At 43.4% G+C, this 18,138-nt stretch overlaps 1 protein-coding gene across 1 annotated transcript in view; it reads left to right on the top strand.

The window, feature by feature from the left end:
* Nucleotides 1–18,138, top strand: part of RGL1 (ral guanine nucleotide dissociation stimulator like 1) — a 60,150-nt gene that overhangs the window by 37,783 nt on the left and 4,229 nt on the right. Inside the window, exons 7-16 of the mRNA XM_071751363.1 lie at nucleotides 107–322; nucleotides 4,132–4,235; nucleotides 6,229–6,313; nucleotides 8,333–8,422; nucleotides 9,918–10,004; nucleotides 10,777–10,809; nucleotides 12,885–13,006; nucleotides 13,772–13,861; nucleotides 15,775–15,961; nucleotides 17,264–17,503. Of these exons, the coding sequence (XP_071607464.1) occupies nucleotides 107–322; nucleotides 4,132–4,235; nucleotides 6,229–6,313; nucleotides 8,333–8,422; nucleotides 9,918–10,004; nucleotides 10,777–10,809; nucleotides 12,885–13,006; nucleotides 13,772–13,861; nucleotides 15,775–15,961; nucleotides 17,264–17,503 (1,254 nt within the window). The remainder of the gene's footprint in view (nucleotides 1–106; nucleotides 323–4,131; nucleotides 4,236–6,228; nucleotides 6,314–8,332; nucleotides 8,423–9,917; nucleotides 10,005–10,776; nucleotides 10,810–12,884; nucleotides 13,007–13,771; nucleotides 13,862–15,774; nucleotides 15,962–17,263; nucleotides 17,504–18,138) is intronic.

Below are 18,138 nucleotides of genomic sequence, written 5' to 3'. Positions count from 1 at the left end.
TATTACCATACTAGATCAAATTTATACTATAAATGTGCATTTCTTCTTATGGACAGTAGAAATCTAGGAGAATTCTGCTGATTTATCTATCTCTGTTTCACTCTAGAAACTCTTCAAGAAGGTTGTGCCCTACCACTGCTTGGGATGCATCTGGTCTAGAAGGGATAAAGAAGAAAACAAGCACTTGGTACCTACTGTCAGAGCCACCATCTCTCAGTTCAATGCAGTTACCAAATGTGTTCTCAGCACTATCCTGAAGAGCAAAGAACTCAAAACACAGCAAAGATCCAAGATCATTGAGAAGTGGATTCATGTTGCACATGTAAAACATTTACTCTCACTGTTCAATGTTTCTTGGGGGGGTGGCCTTGGAGTGATGGAATTAGGAAGGGGAAAAGGGGTTGTGTACATTGGTCCTGGACCAGGGAACATCTCAGTTTTAATTCTTTCTACATGAAGAATTCCCCTTCCTTTCCTTAGTTCCTTCCTCACCATGGAAGTGGGGTTGATGCTTGTCTCTTCCCAGGGCTGGGATTGCTAATGAGTGGGAGTGGCATAGACTTGATAATTTAATGTTTATGGTAAGATTGGTATAAATTCAACCAATTCACTTCCCTAGGAAGTAAATACAGTGCAAGGAGTGGTGGTTGATATCATCCAGAAGTTAAACTTGTTTCCAGAGGAAAATTTAACCAAAATGGAGCAGGCCTGGCAGTAGAATAGGCAGTGGGCACAGTCAGGGTAAGCTTTTTGCTTATTTGTCTCTGGTCATCCATGTGCAGTCAAGGAGAGTTATGATGGAGATACTCAAGGAGAGGCTTGATGAGGTTATGAGCAACCTTCTCTAGTTGAGTGGGGTTGGAGTAGTGACTTTTAGAGATCCCTTTGAACTCAAATTACTCTGTGATTCCCCTCCTGCCTCTGTGAACACCAAGAGAGTTGGAGTAAGATATGATGGGTGGCAGCACAACTGTTTGTGTTTTCATACACTTACAGACATGTATGAAAGTAAAATTAATCCAGGGTTTTGAGTAAGTGCAGACAAAGCTAACTTACCTCAAGGAAGCAGTAGACTCTTTAACATGGAAAAAAATAAAATTATTGCTCGTATTCTCTTGTTTTGAAAAATTCTTGAGGCTGAAAAGTCAGTTGCCCATGGAGTTATTAATGGTTTATATCAGGTATAGAAACCAGCTGGGCTTACAGGGGGTGAGAGATGCAAGCAGTGACCAGAAAAAATAAGCAGTGTTACAATATGGTGTCAGTCTCCTCAACCTCTTACCCTTCTGCTTTGTTATATTCTGACATGTTTCTCCAATGCATTTTACTCTGCTTCAGTTCCTCTGTCTTCTAGCAGATTATAGATTTCTTAATCTTTGTATGAAAGGGTTTTATGTCTTCTTTATGTAACTCTAGTTTGATAATTTCATAGATTTTATCTTTATTATTTTACTGTAACCTTTTAACTCCCCTCAGAGCACAGTAAAACAGATCTCTCTTTTGAAGAGAAAGCACTTTCCTAAGGACCTGTTTTCATGTGGGCTTTTGCTGTAAAAATCACATGGATTCTTTCTGAGCTATACAAAAAAAAAAAAAAACCCAACAAAACAGTCATCAAAAGCTCAAGCCAAACAGAGGTTTTCCAACCTTGACAATTCACTCCTGTGCTTCCAGAGGCAGCAGCTTTAGTCCTGGCACCTTGGCTCTGGGTGCTGCATGGTTCAGGAAACTGGTATGAGGAAGCAATCTGACTTCTCCTTGGCATTTGATTTTGTTCTCATCTGATGGCTGCTTTATAGCCCGTGGAAATGGATTAGGAAGTTTGAGGCTTGTTTTCTGTTGGCAAATGTTGAAGTTGCAGAGTGTACCACCTAACAGGGCCTTTCTGGGGCAATTTGTCCACAGTTTGGGCAAGCAAGTACCAAGCAGCTTCCTTCTCTTCCCAGGCCAGCAGAGAGGCACCGTGCTCATCCAACTTGGGCTCTGGATTGAGAACTCTGTTCTCCACCTCTGCTGATTAAGTGTTTCTCCCTTTACTGAGTTCATTTGCATAATTAAATACTCCAGTCTTAGCTGAGCCCATGAAAAATGCATGTGCACACTCCACAAAATAATTGCACATGTAGAACAGTGAGGTGCATATGTACTTAGCTGCTTGCTTCTGAAGAAAGCTGCTTGCTTTGTGCAGGCAAATGAGTGTTTTGAACAGTTAAATGCCTGAATTAGAAAATAATCCACTCGTTTAAGTGCAGTTATTCCTGACAGCTAACTCTGTCTCACATTTGTTGTATTTGTGACTTTTGGATCCAGTTTCTTGGTACAAGACAGGCTGAATAGTTTTTCTAACTGCCAGCTCTCTCTGCTTCATCTAGATCTAGGGTTCCTAAACAGGAGCAGCCAATTTCATGCACATAATAATTTCTTTGAGAATAAAAAGTAAAAATTAAATCATTAATACCACATTAGGCTTGATTAAAAAATAAAAAATAAAATCAAAGCTGCTGCTGTACAGGATTCTTTCTGGTTTTCACCCTGTGAAGGACAGAGAGTGAAACAGTTATTCAAAGTGATCTTAGAAATTCCTCTTTTTTACAAATGAAAGCTTGATAAAGTTTAGTCTGCAGTCAGTTAAATCACTGAGAAAACAAAATCCAATCTTGAATTCCTAATGTGCTTTAAATTATGCAACACACAGTTAAATCAGGCTGCTTGCAAACTGGATCTTCCAGTCCAAACTCTGGTTATATTTGAAAAAAAAAAAAAAAGCTAAGAATATGTGCCTCTAAATCTAGGCTCTCCCCAGCCTGAATTTCAAGTTGAACTTAAAGAAAGGATCTCTTATCTCTAATGTGTCAGTCTCTGAAGAACAGCTGTTATGTGACTTTTTTTGGCCCCAAACTGTGCAGAAATACATTTCAGGTCTTGTGTGACCTACCACATGATCTTGTGCTTGGTCTTTATCTGTCCTTAAATGCCAGTCTGCCCACTCAGTTGTCTTAAGCCACACTTTGTTAAAGCAGCCTCCTGAGTTGCACAGGGATTTGTTTGGGTTTTTTAGAAAAATAAGTGGGAGTTAATACACTTTCTTTAGTTGTTCAGTCAGCTTCAATGCAACTCATGAACTGAGTTCTGATGTATTAAAGGCTGACCATTTTTTATGCTAAGGTTGCTTTAAGGAAATCAGAAAATCAGTTATGTCTATTTTCACTGTAATGCTCCTTCACATAATTAGCATTATCAGGGTACTAACCAATGCCCCAAAAATTTTCAGAAGCAGAATTGTAGTTTGAACACATTCTCATCTACATGGGACAGTGCAGTTGTGTTGTCTCCTTAGTGTGTGTGTATAAACTCTTGTGAGTACTTGTACTTGCAAGAGTTTCTTAAGTCTGTGTTTCCCAAGTTTTAGTTTTTGAGCCTCCAACAGATTCACAGGAATTTCTTGAAGAGTCACAGGCCAGATTTTCCCATTTGGTCCTTGCTTCCATTGGTTTACCAGAAGTCTGTGCTGGTTTTTTGAGGATTAACTTCTTCAGTATCCTTCACCATCAGAGGTTTTGCCACAGAGGAGCTGCATAAGAGATGGCTCTGGACTGGTCTCTCAGTTATTTGGTCCCAACTCTGAAAAAGCTAGGGAGGTTTTTCTCTTCAACAGTTTCAAGTACTTGAATAACTGGTTATTCCTTCTCTTGTCTTTATTTTCAACTGACAGATGACTGAAAGTTTACATTTTAAATACCACATACTAAGAGGCAAAGCCTGCTTGCTTGCCTGAAGGGTGAAAGAGATTGTTAAATATGAAGAGCTTATTAAGAAGTGTAACATTTGTGCTTTTTAGCCTGGCTTCATGGACTTGTCTCCACTTGTATTTTTACTAGAACTGGAAGCTGTAACACTGCAACATCACCACAAATACATGAAAGTGAGGAAAACAAGATCCAAGTGCCAAAGCCTATAAAGTATTTGGTGGCTGGAGAGAGAAGTGGTATTTTTGATGCTCACTATTTGTACAGCTGTCTGCTTAGCAGTGAGAATGTGTAGTGCACATGACCCTGGTCAAACAGAAGAGCACTAATATCTTTGTCATGCTGACATTTAATGCTCCTGTTTTTCTAACCACTCCTTTCACAGGAATGTAGGATGCTGAAGAATTTTTCCTCCTTGAGAGCCATCATTTCAGCACTCCAGTCCAACTCCATCTATCGGCTAAAGAAGACCTGGGCATGTGTTCCAAAGTAAGTTTCCCCCTCCTCTCTTGTGCCTAGCCCCAAGCAAAAGCAAAAACTCAGTGCTCTTTCTTTTCATCTTGTTCTTCTCAGTCTTCCTATGCTGCTTCTTCATGGACATCTCTCTTAGAAGAATCTCTCATTACTGTGAGGCTCACACCCCTTTTTTTGGCTCAACCTGCTGTGAATTCCTCTTTCATATTGAGGGGATAACCTGCCCTCAAGTATACTGGGTCTCTTCTGTCATTTGTAGCATATCACATCTTCTACAACATATCTGGAAAAACTCTGGGACTAGCTACTCACCCAGCTCATGCAAACCACTCTTGGAAGGCCAGCAAAAGCTCACCATGATACTTGCCTGTTGTCTTCTCTCCCGTGAAGTTGGATCCAAGTTGCTACAAACTCTCATTAATCCTCTCCTGGTCCTGATATATCCTTAAAATATGGCCCCAGTCTACAGAATCCAAACCTGGATCAAAGACAGTATTTCTCCTAGGGGAATACCCTTCTGTGCAACTGGGCTGTTTACTGCATGCCAGGCAGTCCCTAGAAGACTCTGTTAGAAATATGGTGCTCTTTCAGTTTGGGAAGAGTAGAGTTCGTTCTTTTGCCCTTGATCAACCAAGAAAAATGTCACTCTGCTACACAGCATACTCCTGAACTTCCCCTGGAGGGTGTTCCTGTTCTGTGCTCCTGATCCTGATCAAAAAGCAGGGATGTGGCACAGCAGTTAGTGAGGCAGTTCACTCAGGCAGGGCAAGCAGGAGAGGCACAGCCACCTCCCAGCTCTGTCAGGTGAGCTTTGTTTTTGTGGGGGTTTTTTCTGGCAGTGGTTTCCAAAAATGTGAAAGGTGCTGTTATCACAAGGGGTGTGTTAACAGGGATGGAATCACCCAGGAAGGACACTGAGATGGATGGAGCTGTTGAGGTCTTTGGCTGTGCAGAGTGTTTGAGCCTGGCTTTAGCAGAGGGCAGTGTGAGTGGCATCTGTGGAGGATGGGAGCAGGTGAAAGTTTGCTGTGCCTGGTGACAGAGCTCAAGGAAGAGGTAGAGAGGCTGAGAAGCATTAGGGAAAGTGAAAGGGAAATTGACTGGGGGAGTCACACCCTGTCACCCCCAAAAGGAGTTCAGCAGGAGGTGGTGAAGCCCTGCACCTCCTGCCAGCAGGCAGATCACAGAGTCACAGAATGTTTGGGTTGGAAGAGACCTCCAGGATCATCCAGTCCAAGCTTTGACCAACACCATAATCCAGCTACTAAACCATGTCCTTAAGGACCAGGTCCAAATGCCTTTTAAATGCCTCCAGGGATGGTGACTCCACCACTGTCAATGCCTGACAACCCTCTCAGTAAAAAAATGATGGAGCTAACCAAGTAGATGAGGAGGAATGGAAACAAAGCCCTGACCAGAGAGGTAAATGAATCCTCTCCTGACTCCCATCACTGCCCCAGGTGCCCTTAAAAAACAGGTATGGGCCCCTGGACCCAGAGAATCAGGTGGAGGACAGTCAAGAGAAAGATCAGTCTGGAGGGTCTCCTGATGGCACCTCATCTACCAGACAGAACACAACCACAGCTATAAAGAAAAAAAGAAGGGTAGTGTTGAATAAATGGGACTTGGACACTTCAGAACTATCTTTTCAGAGTGTGTGGGCAGGGCAAAAATGAAGTACTTGGTATACCTCTCCCAGCTGTTTTTCTGTCCCTTTGTGTCCATTTACTCACTTTCTTTCAACAATCTGATCCACTGGGGTGTGACTGAAAACCCTGCTGTGGGTCTGCATTCATGTGGCATTTGTGAATCTGTCAGATAAACCCTGATGTTACTGGGAGCACCAGAAGATCCCAGAAAGGTTCCTGATATATGTGCAGCATCTCATTGGTTGCATTTATTTGGTGTTACTTGTCAACTGTTAACAAATCATGAGAACAAATAGTAATGTGATGTGATTTAAAAGTTCTTTCTGATAGCTTAAATGATTTCATCTTTTCCTCTCCAGGGACATAATGCTGATGTTTGAAGAGCTGTCTGATATCTTCTCAGACCATGACAATTATTTGACAACTAGGGAGCTGCTAATGAAGGTAAGAATTAAGTTGGGTCACAAGGTTTGTATCTTAACCCAACCTGAGGTTAGCCCATTTTCTAACCAGCTTCCAAAGCTCATCTCTCCCTCTCTTCATGGCAAAACCTGTGCTTTTCTCCTGGTATGAGAAGGAATTCAGTTATTCCTGCAAGAACCTACACTGCCATTAGCCTCTTGAGCTTGGAGACCCACATGCAGCAGCCCAGATTCCATGTGGATCTGCTCACTGTAGTGCTTTTGACTTGATTGGAACAGTGCCTTTAGCTACAGATGAGGAATTAAGCTGAGATATTTATCTGACTATCCCAAAGGTTTCTTGGAACTAGAAAACAGGGCTGGGAATTTTGAAGGAGTGGTTTCCTGGTCCATGTGTGGCAGATGGACAACAAAGCAGGCTGTGTCTGAAATATTTTGACTTGTAACCCCAGCAAGCTCAGGAGCTTGAAAGGAGTGAGGAAAAGGAGCAGGGAAAGGTCATACTCCAAGGAATGTTTGTGGCAGTTGTTTCTTTTTACATGAAATGTTTCTTTAAACTGTAACCAGCTTACTGATTGGGTTTTCTCTCCATTTTGTCTGGTATTTGTAACTTGCCATTGTATCTGAAACAGTGTCTTGCTTAGGGGTGCTGGGTGAGCACATTCAAACCTGACAATCTGTCAACATCTGTAGATTTTAAATTTTAAAGCAGGTGAGACAATATTAAGCATAGAGGGAAAATGGGTGTTCAGAACAATTTATTTAACTAAATGGCAAAATGACAAAACAAAGCTCACTCCCAGCTCAGAGCTTCTGACTCCCAACAAATCACTCTCTCCAGCTGCTGTAAGTAGATTTGCAAAACATGTTGAAAGCAGTGAGAGGAGAAAAATGTTACAGAAAAGCTGGGACCTCTCTCCTACTTCTCATCTTTGACTGGTTTGTAATGGCTGGAGAATTTAATGTCCAATGAATCCTTTAAGTCTTTGTTGTCTTTCCCTATAAATAGTCTGTCTAGGGAAGCCAGGCCTGACCTTCCTGAGCCATCTTGCAAAATTTAAGTGGAGAGCAGAGAAAATGCCATGTAAAGCAGATCAGGCAGCATGGAGAGAGGAGCACTGTGTTCTCTTCTCCCCAGGCAAGGGCTCTGCTGCAATCTGCATTTTTAGGTTCTGTGCCTGCCCACCAGCTGCTCTTAGGGAACATGGGGTTTACCTTTCAGTATCTTGAAGGCACTGAGCCAACAGACCTTTTCCATCTGCTCCTGGTTTTTAGCCAAGGAAGGAAATACAGAGTTTGAGTGATGAGTCTATTCCCTGTGACTGAGGAAGTAAATGTTGCAATGACAGGATCTTTACAAGTCCAGGATGTTTTGTGCCTTTTAAAAAGGCACTGGGAGTGAGTCATGCTCCATCCATCCATTCTTCCACTGGAAAAAATAACAGTAACTCCCAGCATCCCATATGGGTCCCGGGAAATGAAGGCTACAGATCTATTGTAAGATTGCTTGAATTGTGGAGATGAAAACCTTTTCTATTTCCTGCCTGGTTGTTGTTTAGTCAATAAGCCACAGAGTGTGGTTGCTGTATCTGAATGTTGTAGAGTAAGAAAGCCAACAAAGCATTACATAAGATGGAGATGTTTATTCATAGCAATCCTGAGGTCAGGAATGTCAGGACAGAGTCCAGAGAACCACCTGGACACCTGGAGTGTCATCTAAACTTCCCTGATTTAAAGTCTCAGGAGGTTTTAACAGCACTTAGCTTTGGCTGAAGTAGAGTTAATTTGCAGAAAAATTCCCCTATGATCATCTTGTGGGGTTTTGTCCAAAATTCCCAACTAGTGTGTGAGTCCCAGAAAGTCAGCACATGATGTACCCATGCAGGTACCTGCACACTAAATGTTGCTGCCCAAGCTTGCCTGGTTAAATGTATCTGTAATTATAAATTGCAGATAGCAATAAATAAAACACAAATACAGTTGCCAGCTTGCCACTTAAGCTCCTCCATTAATTGCCTTTTTATTGCCTTTTAACTCACAGGAAGGAACATCCAAATTTGCCAATCTGGAGAGCAGTGTGAAAGAAAATCAGAAAAGGACCCAGAGGCGACTGCAGCTTCAAAAAGATATGGTGTGTTTGGGGTCCTTCTCCCACTCTCACTGATCTGATAACATCATTAACCCTAATGGGGGAATTGTACAAGAAGCAAAATTGAGGAAGGTGTTTAAGAAAGGGGATGTGCAGCAGGTAATGCTTTGGGCTGTCTGTGGACTGGAAATGCTGGAGGAAATGGATACACAAACCATCAGCACAGCCACCCAGTGACAGTGAGGATGCTCACAGGTGGATGTACACAGGGGCCCCATGATGGTCCCTGTCACCACTCTTCCCTGTCCTACAAGGGGAAAACTGGGTGTCTTGTTGCTCCTCTACCCACTTAGAGTTGTTTAACATCTCAGTGAGCTCTGCAGGAGGGATCCTGAGCTTTGGCCTTAGCTTCAAGTCATCCAGAAATGTATTAAACCTGTCATATAAAAGACTAATAAGTGATGGATGAATAGAAACATCATTTAGAAAGAATATTTTCATCATTTTCAACTGTCTTGTCCTTAAAGAAATAATTCCACTGACTACTCTTCTTACAGTTTAGTGAGAAATACAGGGAAAGCCACACACAATTTTCTCACAATAAAATCTATAATGTGAATGCTGGAATTCTTGTGATAAGGAAAATGAGCTCTGGCCAGAGCAGAAAAACCTCATTTACTTTTAAACAATCCCATGAAGCTTCTGACATACCAGCTTGAAAACTGCACAGACTTCTACAGAGATAGCTTTGTAAAATGTGCCTGGTTTCCAGTCTGCTGGTGAAAATGGCTTTTGTCTCAAAGTTGGCAAAGATTTAAAAGGACACGGGGAGAGAACTCTGGGATAAGGAGGCAAAAGTGCTGAATATAGTTCTGGTTTGTCTTCTGGTTTGACTGGAAAAAACACAGATTGTTTTGGGTAGTAGAAACAAATGTTTCCTTCACAAGTGTAGAAATACCCTGTGCTCTCCAGCTGCTAGCAGTCTAGAAAAGTTTAAAATTTGAATAATGACTATTAAAATGCAGTAAATGATTGGGGAAGAATGGTGAGTTCTTTGAGGAAAAAGCTGAGGCTGATTTAAGTGTCACATAGCAGCACTATTAAGTAAAAATCCAATGGTGTGAAGCAGAGAGGGAATCTGCTTGCACAGGGTGGCCAGGACCCTCCCCAGCTCATTTTTTTGAAACCAATAGATGCTGTCCCTGCTTCTTCCTCAAGCAGGGGCTCTTGCTGCCACAGTTAAAAACCAGGCTATGGTGGCAATATTGACATAAAAAATAATTATATATTCCTACATAGAAAGAATATAAAACCACTTAGCAGTATCTGTGAGAGCATCCCACTTTCATAAGAATTTGATTTACATTCTAGATCAGATGCTGAGGACAGTGCAGTCAGTGTAAGAAAACAATGTATAAAACCACTGTTTGGTTGAGCAGCCTATTTTTCCTTCATTTTCTTATGCAGGCATTTTCTAGAATTCTAATTATTACCATTTCTCAGTCATTTAATCCAATGTTGATCTGATCACTTGCAGGGAGTAATGCAGGGCACTGTGCCTTACCTTGGTACCTTCCTCACTGATCTTGTCATGCTTGACACAGCTCTTCAGGACTCTGTTGAGGTAATTGGGGTCAATTTTTTGAATCCTAGATATGCTCCCTGCCTTCCCAGCAGCAAATGTGTCTCTTCCTGGATCTTTTACTGGGTTCTTTTTGCAGTTCTTAAAAATAGAAGAATCTGTTTTCAATAAAAAAGGAGGCATCATTCACAAGAAGAATCTTGTGTAAATTTGAGTGCAGTTATCTCAAGGGACAAGATCAGCATTGTATTTTCTTAGGAGAGAAAATACAAAACGAGTGGGCTTTCTGTTAATTCCATTTTGTTTTGCTGAAAACAGTGTTTTAAGTTTAAAGATTTCTGTGGATGGTTGGTAAAATCACCACAGAATCACAAATTCTGCTCTTCAGACTGATCACTGAAGTGTTTTAGTGTTGACTCAAGATGTGTTGGAGTGCCAAAGTTTTTTTCATGAGTTCTCTTGAGCTGAATGAGCAGGGGAAGCTGATCTAGCACAGGAAGGGAAAAAGGATTGCAAGAGAGTCTGGTCATTAAACAGAGACTGAGGATGGGGCCAATTTTCCAAGGTGTTTGTTTCAAAGGTTTTCAAACACCTTTAAAAATTGTCCCCAGTCAAGCAGAAGCTTGAGGACACAAATCCTTTAGAAACTCAGATCTGCAAGTGCTGTGGTTTTGACCAGATTAGGTATTTTTAGAAGGCCCTTGCTGAGGGCAGGTCTGTGCTTCACATTAACCTGCTACTTCATCCTGTTTGTGATTAAATTCAACTGGGTATGTGCTCTGCTGCTCTGATTCCTTCTCTTTCCTTCCACCAGGGTGGCCTCATCAATTTTGAGAAGAGGCGAAAGGTGAGTTGAATGTTCTGCTGCCCTCTCCTAGAGAGTGTTCTCTGGGTGAGGCCATCCATTTGGCTTTGCTCAGGCATCTGCACCACCCACTAATTTTAATGGAAGTGAAAAATAGATCCCTGAAACTCTATGAGCCTCTGCCAAGGTGGTGAAGGAAGAGCATCTGCTTTTTAGATGTGTGCAATAGGGGAAGAGGGGCTGCAGGCCACTTCCTTCCCTGGGATTTACATCTGGGGCATGCACAGTCCCTCCATTTGGTGTTCATGGGACCACATCACATGTGGCTCTTGTGTGTTGTGACCTGTGAGAGACCTCACCAAAGTGAGACCTTTGTTTCCAGAAGATAAGACTTCATAACACCTCCCCTCTGCTGCTGTGAGCTGCTTGCAGGTAAAAGGCTGCAGAGAATTCACTGGGTGTATGGGACTGAGAAATAAATGCTATCAGTCTTTCCTTTCAGCCTGATCCTTGATGGTCAGAGATCATAGAATCATTGAATGGTTAGGGTTGGAAAGGACCTTAAAGATCAAGATTCAACCTCCCTGCACAGGCAGGGACACCTCCCACTAGACCAGGTTGCACAAGGCTTCACCCAGCCTGGCCTTAAACACTTCCTTGACTCCAGCCTGGCCTTAAACACTTCCAGGTAATGGATATCAACAACCTCCTTGGGCGACTTATTCCAGTGTCTTACTACCCTCACAGTGAAGAATTTTTTCCTAATATCTAACCTAAATCTACCCTCTTTCAGTTTAAAATCATTACCCCTTGTCCTGTCACTCTCCTTCCTGGTGCAAAGCCCCTTCCCAGCTTTCCTGTAGGCCCCCTTCATGTACTGGAAGTTTGCTATAAGGTCTTCCTGGGGCCTTCTCTTCTTCAGGCTGCATAACCCAAACTTTCTCATGCTGTCTTCATAACAGAGCTGCTCCAGCCCCTTCATCATTTTCATGACTCTCCTCTAGACCTGCTCCATGAGGTCTGTATCTTCCCTGTGCTGGAGGCTCCAAAGCTGTACACAGGATTCCAGGTGTGGTCTCACAGGGGCAGAGTCACCCCCTTCATCCCACTGGCCATTCTTCTTTTGCTGCAGCCCAGGATGTGGTTGGCTGCCTGGGCTGTGAGCATACACTGGTGGCTCATGTTGAGCTTCTCACCTCCTACCACTCCCAAGTCATTTTTCTCAGGGCTGCTCCCTATTCATTCTCCCCCCAGCCTCTATTTATGCCTGGAGCTGCACACACCTGGGTGCAGGACCTTGCACTTGGCCATGTTGAACGTTATTAGATTGCCATGAGCCCACTTCTCCAGCCTGTCAAGGTCCCTCTGGATGGCCTGGCTTCCCTCTGAGGTATCAGCCAGAGCACACAGCTTGGTGTCACCAGCAGACATGCAGAGGATGCTCTGTTCCACTGGCCATGTCTGTAACAAAGATATTAAGCAGCACAGGTCCTAATACTGGACTCATCACTTGCCTCCACTTGGGCACTGAACCATTGACCACAACTCTCTGGGTGTGCCCATCCAAGCAATTACTTATCCACTGATTGATCCATCTGTTAAATCCATGTCTTGTCCACTTCCAGTGCTGGCACCCTCATTATCCCCCTTGCTTGCTGCCTGAGAATCCCCTAAGTACAGAGCATGATTCCTCTCTTGGAGCTGGTCTGGCCAGTGCAGGGGTGAGTGGGGAGGGTGATCTGAAGAACTTGTGACCCCGTGCTGCTCTTGGAGATGAACCAGCAGTGCTGCTGTTTGGTGGTTTGCATCAGCATTACACTGGTGTTGGTGATTGGGAAAAGCTCTGTGGTACAGTGTGGTTCCTGGTGTCTGGCTTCTGATTTGTAGGTGTCTGATATAATGTTCATGTTTCAACAGACATTATGGGTGAAAGAAAAAAAATGTCTTTACTCTTTGAAAAACTGGTTCCTGGAACAGTCATCCACTCAACTGAAACTGAATTTCAGGTCAAACTACGTTTGTCCTGGATCTGCTGCTGCATGTTCAGTATATGAATAAGTCAATTTGACTATCGTGTGTTCTAATTAAAATTCCTTTTTGATTATTTATTTTCTTAGGAATTTGAAGTCATTGCCCAAATTATGCTCTTGCAATCTTCATGTAACAACTACTGCATGACACCAGACCAAAAGTTCATCTGTTGGTTCAGGAGACAGCAGGATATAACAGAGGAGGAGAGGTAGGTTCTCTGGCCAGCTAGAGAAGCTCTGTCAGTGTTAAGCTGTCCTTTTACAGGAGCTGACATGTTCTGCTCTCCAGGTGAGTGGAAATGCAGCTGCTTTCTGGGAAACAGCTGTACAAAACCTGCTGAGCTGAGCAGGTTTCAGTTTTGAGACTGCAAGTCAGGCTTCTGAAATACTGAAATCTGATGGTCTGTTGTGGCTGGGCTGTGTGTACACCCAGGCACACACATCTTCAGCTCAAGGGACATCAAGAGGCTGTCAGAGGGCAGCAGGTAACCAAGGCAATGCAGAGATTACTGAGTGCTCAACAGATTAATGTCTCCTGGGTGTTTGGGGTGGGTTTTACAGCCCTGCAGGACAATTTATTTACAGCATTTTAATATCTCCACTGGGTATCAGCACCCCTCTGCTGCACTAAGGGTGTAAGCACAGATAGATACATTCTGTGTTGTACTGTCTTAGTAAAGAAAAGTCAGCTTACCTAAAGGTCACATGCAAATTGTTTTCCTGATTTTTTAAAAATTAAATTATGAATTTCATCCAAAAAAAGCATGAGTTTTAAAAACTGTTCTCATGAAGTAAATTATCCCCTTCACCATGAGACAATGCGGACAGAGCCATATTCCTCTTTGGGGGGTTGCAGCCTTCTGTGAAGTGGGAATAACTGAAGGTTTCTCAATTTTTTTCAATATTGGTGCTTTAAAGTGATAGAAATAGTAGTGTTGTCTGTAAAAATGAGCTCAGTACCCTCTGTTGTGCAGTTTCAGCCTCTCACGTGAGGTGGAAGCAGCTCCTGATGCTACTGCGACGTCGCCGAAATCTCGGAAGAGCATGGTGAAGAGGTTCAGCCTGTGAGTACCACAAGGCCAGGGGGGCATTTGGGATCTAAATAAGGTTTGGGAACCTGAATAAATCAAACCTGGTACTGGTTTCATCAGCTGAAAAACCTAGCTGGGGATCCAGACCATAGTTATTACTTTAAGGACAACACCATCAGCACACTTCTGGCTGAAGCTGGCTCTTGCTGTGGCTCTAAGTAGTCCTGAAGATTATTAATGATGGAAAGATGTTAGAAGCAAAGCTTCCTAAGGTGTCAGAAAATGGAACAATTTTAGTGCTGGATTATAAATTCAGAATCTGTTGTGAATAAATTCTCTTAAGTGCAGTAGAAAAACAATAAAAGAGGACAAAACGTGGCCTATTATTAATCTAATTGCTGTACACATGCAAAAAATCCTTTAATATTAAGGTTAGCAAAAAGGCATTTGATAATAGAAACATTCTGCCTTCAAGTTAGAGAAGGAAAAAACTCATGAGGACATGGTCCAGTTGAGTCCAGTACTGCAAAGATTGAAACAAGAGGTGGGTGGAGAACACATGGGTGGCAGGTAGCTGAGCACCCACAGGAAACAAAGACCCACAGGAATTCATGGAAAGCTGCAGGTGAGAAATTTGAACCTGATGCAAGAGGAGATATGAAGGGACTCCTGCTTATCAAGATGAGGAGGGAAAGGATGAATTTCACACCACTGTCAGCTCATAACTCTCCTTTCCTGCTTGGTTCTTGCATCCTCAGAACAGGCAGGAGCCATTCACTTCACAGCACTACTTCAGGGTAGGGTCTCAAGGAAGAACAGATTTTTTCAATCTCATCTTTTGAGTTCTGATACCAAAGAAAAACCCAGGTAGCTGCTTGCAGAGTGTTGCAATGAGTCCATCTGAGTTGGTGCTGATACCTTAGGAGAACAAGAGCTTTGCAGGTGATGGTGCTTGAACTCTTGATGGCCTCTTGTTTCTATCTCTGTTGGCACTGACCCAGCTGTGTGCAAGGGTTGTTCCTGCAGAGCACAGGCTTTATTCTCATTTCTGACTGCATTTCAGGGCTGTAGGGTTGTAATTTGCTGTATTGATTGTGTTTGCACTCTGAGGTCCTTCTCTAAAGAATTGTTTTAGTTGCACTGTAAATGTATTTTTTAAATTAGTACTCTAGAAAAGCCTGGCCTAATTCATCCTGGCAACAGTGAGTGACACCTCTCTAAATTGTTTTATATCATTAACTGCATGCTAATTTACCTTGCTTCTCTAATTTATGTATTATACAAGTTTGTTTCCTTTGACACTCCTTTAAATTCACCTGACCTGCATTTAGCAATGAGTCTTGGTGAGGGAGAGCCACAAGTTTACACTTTCTTGTGATCTCATTGTGTGCATCTCCATTCAGCTTCTTCTAGAGAAACTGGAGTGAGAGGCAATTTTTTTGACTGAAAGAATTTGCAGCAATGATCAGTTTGCCTTTTGCAGACCTGGTGCATGTTACCTATTACCTTTCATGCACTACTTCACTTCAGGCAGCTGGGTAGGTCTTGAGCTGCCTCATGTCAGAGGGCCCAAGGTGTGCACACAGCAGGAGCCAGGTGCTGTTCCTCTGCCTGCTCCTTAGTTTGTAAATGCATCAGGTTTGCAATCAGTCTTTTCCTGGCAAGTGAATCTGAAAATTTAACAGCCCAAAGAAGAGGCTTATTTGTTGTGTTTGGGCATTAACTCAAATTTGGGCCTTGCAGCTTGCCAGGAAGGTATTGTGCTGGTGTGGAACAAACTTTCTTGCTAAAATATAATAAACAGCATAGAGGAAATGAAAATTAGGCCACTCCAGATAGGAAAATGGACCAATGTATAAGATAATTGGAGTCAATTGGCAGCTTTGCTTAGCCCAGCTCTGTTCTGCTTTTATTTACTGGCTGTTGTGCTTTCTTTTCTCTACTAGCATGTTTCTAGGCTCTGAGATGCTCACCCACAGCACACCCATCAAAGAACAATCCAAATCTACTCCAGGTGGGAGCTCCAGTGAAAGCACAGACTCAGCCAGTGTGTCTTCATGTGAGCTTAATCACTCTGAATCTGAAGATGTCTGCATCAGTCCCATAGGCACTCCTGATGAGGCTCAGAAAAAGGTATGGTCTGGGCCTTGTTGTTGCATAAATAACCTGTGAGAGCCCACTGACACTGCCAGCAGGCCCTAGGATCTTGCCCAAGCCTGTTTTTCATATTTATAGGGTGTTAGGGGTTGGAAGGGACCTCCAGAATCATCTGGTCCAACCCCAAAGCAGGATCCCCCGGGGCAGGCCACACAGGGATGCATCCAGGAGGGGTTTGGAAGTCTCCAGAGAAGGAGACTCCACAACATCTCTGGGCAGCCTGTGCCACTGCTCCATCATCCACACAGGAAAGAAGTTTCTCCTCATGTTGAGGTGGAACTTCCTGTCCTATCTTAAACCCCTTATTCCTTGTCCTGTTACTGGGCACCACTGAAAAGAGATTGGCCTCATTCTCTTGACCCCCACCCCTCAGATATTTATAGACATTACTAAGATGCCCTCTCAGCCTTTTCTCAAGGCTGAAAGCCCCAGTTTGCTCACTCTTCCTTTACTGGAGAGATGTTCAGGTTCCTTACTCATCCTTGTAGCTCTCCCTGTCTGCCCATTTGGACATGCCTTTGTAGAAGGATATCAGGTTAGTCAAGTACAGTTTTCCCTTAGTAAATCCATGTTGGCTGTGTCTGATAACCTTCTTTTATCTCAAGTGGTTTGAGGTGGCCTCCAGAATGAGCTGCTCCATCACCTTTCCAGGGATGGAGGTGAGGCTGACTGCTCTGTAGTTCCCTGATTCTTCCTTCTTGCCCTTCCTGAAGACTGGAATGACACTGGCTTTCTTTTTAGGGATATTTTGCTGGGGGTTGTCATACTGGGGTTCAGCTTATAGTTATATTTTAAATGAAATTGTACTGATTGTTTTTTAACCAAATGAAGCACAAAGTCCCCAACGCTGTCATCCCTAAGTTTGTTAAACTGTGTAGCTGAGCACTTGTCACAGTGGCTTTAAAAATTAATTGGAGGGCAAAGATCCTCTCTGCAGCTTTGGAGCAAAGCAGACAAAGAGCAAAACAAACTTGGAGCCGTGGTGCCTTCTGTTCCTTCCCTGTCCCTCCTGGTTGTCCTCAACTTGGTTCTTCTCTCTGTATCTGCTGCCACCTCCTGGCCTCCTGCATCTCCTGCCTGGCTCCTGGGAGGTGAGAGCAAGCAGCACCCAACTGCAAAGCAGTTCTCATTAAACTGGTGAAATTACTTCTGGAGGCAAGGCCCATACTTCCAACCTGCTAGGCAGAGAGCAGAGGTTTTGGTTGTGCCTTCCACTTTCTCAAGTTCTTCCTTCCTTGGTCAGTTTGTGACTGTTTTTTCTTTCTTTCTTTTGTACAGCTCTCTGAATCCTCCTCCTCCACATCCTCCTCCTCCTCCTCCACACATTCCATGGACACATCATCCTCAGGGGTGTCATCTTTAATCTCATCTCCTGTCGTGCTGCCCTCTGATGAGAAGTGCTCCCTCTCCATTACCTCCAAAGAGTTGCCTCCTGTTTACAACCAGCAGAACAAAGATTCCTGCATCATCAGGACCAGCATCGAGGAGAGCAATGGCAACATGTACAAAAGCATTGTGGTGAGTGCTGTGGAACACTGAAGTGCTCTTCATAGAATCATAGAATCATAGAATCCTAGGGGTTGGAAGGGACCTGGAAAGATCATCTAGTCCAACCCCCCCTGCCAGAGCAGGGCCCCCTAGAGTACATCCCCTAGGAACGTGTCCAGGTGGGTTTTGAATGTCTCCAGTGAAGGAGACTCCACAACCCCCCTGGGCAGCCTGTTCCAGGGCTCCGTCACCCTTACAGTAAAAAAATTTTTTCTGATATTCAACTTGAACCTCCTATGCTCCAATTTACACCCATTACCCCTTGTCCTGTCACTGGTCACCATAGAGAAAAGCCTAACTCCATCTCCCTGACACTCACACTCTTAGCCCTGGTGATGTTTTCATCCAGAGAATCATAGAATGGCTTAGGTTGGAAGGGAGCTTAAAAAGTCACAGAAGAAAGTCTGAATTTATTTTTATAGAACTGGAGAAGAAAAGTCTCAATCCAATTCTGCCTGAACCAAGGAGGAGGCCCCGGGTGGCCTCCAGCAAACTTCAGGAGAGCACTGGTTTGCAGAAGGGGTGTGAGGTGTGTGCCACCAGCAGATGCTGCCTCCAGGAGGCATTTGGGATCCACAGACAAAGCAGGGTGGGTACATCCTGGG

Source organism: Heliangelus exortis, chromosome 8, assembly GCF_036169615.1.
Source record: "Heliangelus exortis chromosome 8, bHelExo1.hap1, whole genome shotgun sequence".
Lineage (NCBI taxonomy): Eukaryota > Metazoa > Chordata > Aves > Apodiformes > Trochilidae > Heliangelus > Heliangelus exortis.
Note: the sequence above shows the minus strand (reverse complement) of the source record. Positions and strands in the feature narration are given on the sequence as shown.